The sequence below is a fragment of the Lynx canadensis genome, chromosome D1 (assembly GCF_007474595.2).
Source record: "Lynx canadensis isolate LIC74 chromosome D1, mLynCan4.pri.v2, whole genome shotgun sequence".
NCBI classification, from domain to species: Eukaryota; Metazoa; Chordata; class Mammalia; order Carnivora; family Felidae; genus Lynx; species Lynx canadensis.
In genome coordinates this window covers 102,019,576-102,025,181 of record NC_044312.2, presented here as the reverse complement: position 1 = coordinate 102,025,181, position 5,606 = coordinate 102,019,576, and the positions used below count along the sequence as shown (strand labels likewise).

At 39.9% G+C, this 5,606-nt stretch overlaps 1 protein-coding gene across 1 annotated transcript; it reads right to left on the bottom strand.

Annotated features, from left to right (window-relative positions):
* Window positions 1–4,433: 4,433 nt before the first annotated feature.
* On the bottom strand, window positions 4,434–5,351 carry LOC115526040 (olfactory receptor 9G1). Its single transcript, XM_030333504.1, has one exon. It carries the CDS (start codon window positions 5,349–5,351, stop codon window positions 4,434–4,436), a length of 918 nt encoding a protein of 305 aa, XP_030189364.1.
* Between the last annotated feature and the right edge of the window lie 255 nt (window positions 5,352–5,606).

Sequence of the window (5,606 nt, the reverse complement as noted above, 5' to 3'; positions counted from 1 at the left end):
ACAAAGTGAAACAGAATCCTCATTTTAGTTACATTCGCTGGCTCTCGGAATGAAGGTTATTAAATTCAAGCTTCAAGGGTCAAGTAGAAGCTGAAATTGCACTGCTAAGTCAGTAAACAAAATTGCAACCTGAGGGGAAGTACAGAGATTAGTGTTTCCATCAAAGACTTGGAAGATACATGGGGGTGGGGATCCCAATTCATTACTCTTAAATCTTTAAATCTTTTTTTTTTTTTTGGGTCTGGAGGGAAAGGGATTGAGAATCTGCAAGGTGGAGATCATGAATAAGCACATTACGCATAGACATTTGGAGATAAGATGCAGAAAACAGTAATATTCCCCTTGCAAAATAAAATGGAGGGAGTCAGTTTGCATTAAAAACAATTTGGAATCCTTGGCCTCCTCGGTGGCCCAGTCGGTTAAGTGTCCGACTGACTGCAGCTCAGGTCTCAAGATTTGTGGGTTCGAGCCCTGCCTCAAGCTCTGTGCTGACATCTCAGAGCCTGGAGCCTGCTTCAGATGCCGTGTCTCCTTCTCTCTCTGCCCCTCCTGCACTCATGCTCTGTCTCTCAAAAATAAATAAACATTAAGGAAAAAAATTGTATCCTCACAAATCTGTACTACTGAACAGGCTCACCCTGGCACAAAGCAGATGTTGCCTTTGAGGGATAAACAGTGTGTTTCGACATCACTGAGTTTGTGGGAGAGCCTGAGAGACTGGTTGGTTTCATTGTATCTGCAGGTGATAGATTTTGTTGGAAGATGTCGTAAACCCCTTGCGTTCACACATATGTACATGATTCTACCCACACGTGCATGTATTGATTGGGAGGCTGTCACAAAGCAGGTGGCTGACGTGACATGCTCTGTGAACATTAGTCCACTTCTTTCTCCACACACTCCAGTTTCTGCTTCACAGGCCCTTGCACAAATGGCGAGAGCAGCTGGAATGGCTTAACAAGATGGCTTCTTCACCAAGACTGATTTGGCTACTTCCGCTGTTAGGTATCCCAAATGCCAATAGCAGAGATCACAACCGTGCCTCTGATATGCCGTCATTTTCTGGGAGGATTGTGAATCACTTGGGTAGCAGGGTGATTCGGTTAGACTGCGTCTTCCTAATCCAAAAGTATAAAGTTAATGGCTTTCTTTCCAGGAATAATCACATTTTGGGAGATTTATTGGCTTTATCCACCCATTTCCTGCCAGTTTTTTTTTATTGCCAGCACCTGTAGATGTAGCCTTTTTCATGAACATGATATGTCACCAAACATTGCCTCTACCAAGAAAAAAACATTAAATGGCAAAGGAATAGTAACAATTTCCTCCAATCCACAGAAATAATTGGCTTTACTTTCTGCCCCAACATTCGGAAGCAATTGTCCTGATCAAATCTTTAAAAGGCTAGATGAAAGCTCAGTCGTGGTTGGTAAGGTGTCCTCGCCTGTTTTAAAACAGCGGCCAGTAGATGGCTTCATTTTTCCCTTATCAAGAATGTACATCTCTACGAACCAAGGGGATGAGGTTGGCACGGTGCCTGTGGTGGCCAGGAAAATGAGCCTTTCAAACTCCAAGTATAGCCAGTAGAAGGTCCTGGCTGAAATACATTCCCTCATTTGTATCAAGGTCATGCTCCCCACAGACTGCTCCCAGCTGATGACCGAACACAGCAGGGATACCAAGGTAAGACCGTCTCTCTTAGGCACTGGATTCCTTTGATGGCTAATTTTGGCTCAAGTACCTCCTAGTAACTTTAATGAGCTTATCACAGATGGATCTAGGTCTAGGATGCCTTTTCCTCTCTTTCCTTGCCTCTCTTCTTCACTTGCGTTCAGATTTGCCTTGTTATTTAGTGGTACTTCTCGCTTCTGGCTCCTTGCCATTTTCCCTTACACAAGCACACCTATTTCCCCTAATAAAACCCTGGGACTCTTAATTCCATCTCAGTGTTTGCTTCTCGGAGGGCCCTGACTACCACAACTTCTTTTACTGTGGCATAAAGTAGCACACAAGAATTTAATTCCCCTACTCATAACTTTATACGCAGTATATTTGGAATCAGCGTCCACAAGGGTGGAATACCCCAAAGGAACACCCAAATGTCCCAGAGGATTTAGCGTTATATTTCATAGTATCCCCTGGGCCTTATCTTTCAAAGGAAAAGTACTGCAACCAAATAAAAAGAAGATGACCAAAGGCTCAGACCTAATAGGAAGAAAATATAGACAGCTTACCCGCTAACTCTCATCCAGCTGAGGTGTTGAGAAAGAGTGAATGAGCCAGAGTAATGCAAGAAGTGAGGTAGAAAGTTGACTCTTACAAAATATTGGATTTATTAAAATGTGTTTATCTAAATAATACATCTTAGAAAGCACTTTCTTTTAAACTTCAAACTTCACTTGTGATTTGAGTAATGAGACTCTCTTAGGAATACATAGTGTAATTATAAGTTACTATGGGAGATTTTGAATGTTTCACAGTCATGAACTGCAGATGAATCATTCCCTGTGTGATTAAAAACCTTCCTGCCAAACTTAAAAATATTCGAAAACGTTTCCTGAAACACCAATGCCTCATATTTAATTACATGTGTATTATGTGTATAATTACCTGTGTATTTGTATGTCTCTCTAAGATTATTCCTAGCTATGCTTTACCTTCTTACTAGGGCCTTACTGGTGTCATTTAGGCTTGATTCTGGAGTCGAGATACTTTTCCGTACACATTATGACTCTACAATTAGGCCAATGAAAATTAACGGTATCTGGGTATACCAATTACATTGGTAATTATTTGGAGAAGAGGACTTGGTTGCTTCTCCTCAAAGGATTAAAATAGGAGTTCTTGATAAGGAGTTTGAGCATTTTGATCACAGTTAAAAATCGGGATTTGTGACATTAGGATGTCTTTGTTTTGTTTTGAGAGAGAGAGAGAGAACACACACATGCATGTGAACGTAAGTGGGGCAGGGACAGAGAAAGAGGGAGAGAAGGAACCTTAAGCAGACTCCATGCTCAGCACGGAGCCCGACACTGGGCCCAATTCCTGAGATCATGATCCTAAGATCATGACCTGAGCCAAAATCACGAGTCAGAATTTGAACTGACTGAGCCACCCAGGTGCCCCAACATTAGGATGTTTTAAGAAGGCTTATTGAATGATGTATTTTCTAGCTTCCCTTGATCAACATGAAACAACTGACTTTCTGTCACTGTAATACACTGATCAGATCTGTTAAGATTACTCCAAAAGAATATGATTTATAGGAATTTTACTATTTTTCGTGAGAAATAGAGATCTTTTAGACAATGAGAGTCTGAGTCGGCATACATAGCTTTCCATTTTAGAACACTGTCAAAGTCAAACATGTTGGATCAGTCTTTTCTACTCTGCATGGAGCTCTTACATTTTGGGGGACTACTTGCCAAAATTTCACTTTCTTGAATTTTTATCTTTACCACTGCTTATCCCAGTAGAAACAAGAATATATTTGTGTTTCAGCGACATGAGTTATATTTACACCACCTCACTTTTAAAAAATCAAAATTAGATGCAACTCATCATATTTACCCTTTTGCTTTATCACTACCTGTGTGTATCACCCGTACAAGTCTTTAAGTAGTGGGTAGTCATAGACTTTTATTTCTCAAATCGGTTCATCTTACTGTAGTTATTGTTCTTTTTCATAATAATTGTGTTTTGATGCTCAGGATGTCACAATTTGGATGTAGAAGTCCTTGCAACTTCACCCTTGTAAAATAAAAGAGGAACTCTGGTTGGTATACAGAAATTTACAAAAATCCTATCTATGGAAACTTGACTGGTTTTTCCTTAATTGAGGGACACATGTAAGAAACATAGATTGGAGAGGTCTTGCTTGCTGAATTTTACTGTGCCAAGTTATTTCATGGGTGACTCTAGATCGTTGCACTAATGCTTGGGGGCAAAAAGTACATATATAAATGCTTAAGAAATTCTGTTAAGGGAATAGAAAGTGATAATTTTAACTAATTCATTGTCATAAAAAGATACTAAAAATTAACTTAGCACATTTGTTCCTGTTTTTAGAAAATATTTAGATACTATTCTATATATATCAATCAGCCATAAATATTCTCATGCTAACAGAATTAGCTGTTTTCTCACATTATGAAAGTAGAGGAGAGTTTTTGTTTTTAAGATTTTTATTTGTTTTTAATCTAGAGTAACATGAAATTCAATACAAGTTCTTATATTTTATGTTTAAATTCTGTCTCCTAAATTCCCCTAATTTTCTCTTAGGTCTCTTGAATTGTCATGTATCAGGGTGCAAATTCTTTAACTTGCATTGTGAGAATTCTTCATCATGATGGAACACAATGGCAGCTCTTCTTGAAATATAATACCTGATCAACAATTGTCTTTGCATCTCCTCTGAAAGAGAGAGTCTTGATTTATTTAATGAGTTTATCCAGAGCCTCTTTCACATCCTTATTTCTCAGGCTGTAGATCATGGGGTTCAACATGGGGAATACCACAGTGTAAAATGTAGAAACTATTTTGTCCCTGTCCAAAGAATAGCTAGACTGGGGACGAGAATAGATGTAGAGAATGGAGCCATAGTACAAGGTGACAGAGATCAGGTGGGAGGAACAGGTGGAGAAAGCTTTGAGGCGACCCTGGGTGGAACGGATCCTCAAGATGGTGGCAATGATGAACAGGTAGGAAGCGAGGATGAGCACTGTGGGGGTGATGACATTGGAGGCCAGGAGGAAGTAGAGCACAGTCTGGTAGCCATCTTTTTTGCCACAAGCCAACTTCACCAGGGGAAGCAAATCACAAAAAAAGTCATCAATGACATTGCCACTACAGAAGTTCAAGGCAAAAGTTCTTTTGGTGATAATAGAAGAGTTAATAAAGCCACCAAGGTATGAAGATACTACCAAAGATGCACATAGCTTTACGGACATAGCCTGAGAATAAAGCAATGGCTTTGAGATGGCCATGTAGCGGTCATAAGCCATGGCAGCCAACAGGTAACACTCACTGTATGCCAGCCCAGCAGAGAAGAAGAACTGACATACACAGCCAGCAAAGGAGATGCTTTTGTCTTCAGAGATGCAGGTCATGAGGATCTTTGGGGTGTAGACAGTGGAATACCAGAAATCCAGAAAAGATAGATTCCCAATGAAAAAATACATAGGTGTGTGCAGCCGGGAGTCTTTACAGATCAACACCACGAGGGAGGTATTTCCTACCACAGTCAGAGAGTACACACCAAGGAATACCGCAAACAGGACCAGCTGCATCGTTGGGTCTCTGGTGAAACCCACCAGGATGAACTTCGTCGCTGTGTGATTGCTTCTCTCCATGGCTCACCTAAGAGGAGAGAAAAATAGATTTCAGCTTGCATTATTGTGCTGAATAAATGGAAAATATACTGAAAAAATAAATTATATATACTAGAGTTTAATTTTTAATTTTCATTTTTTTTAATCTCCTGACCATTTCTCTTCCCTGGACTCCAGACTCACAGATCCAAATCCCTACTTAACATCTTTTACGGGAGTTATACTGGAAATTTCAAAAAATACTAATTCCAACAGTCCTTCCTCAGCCTGTTTTTC

What these genes read in the sequence shown, in the direction of transcription:
- LOC115526040 (XM_030333504.1), bottom strand. Translation starts at nt 5,351, where the DNA reads ATGGAGAGAAGCAATCACACAGCGACGAAGTTCATCCTGGTGGGTTTC.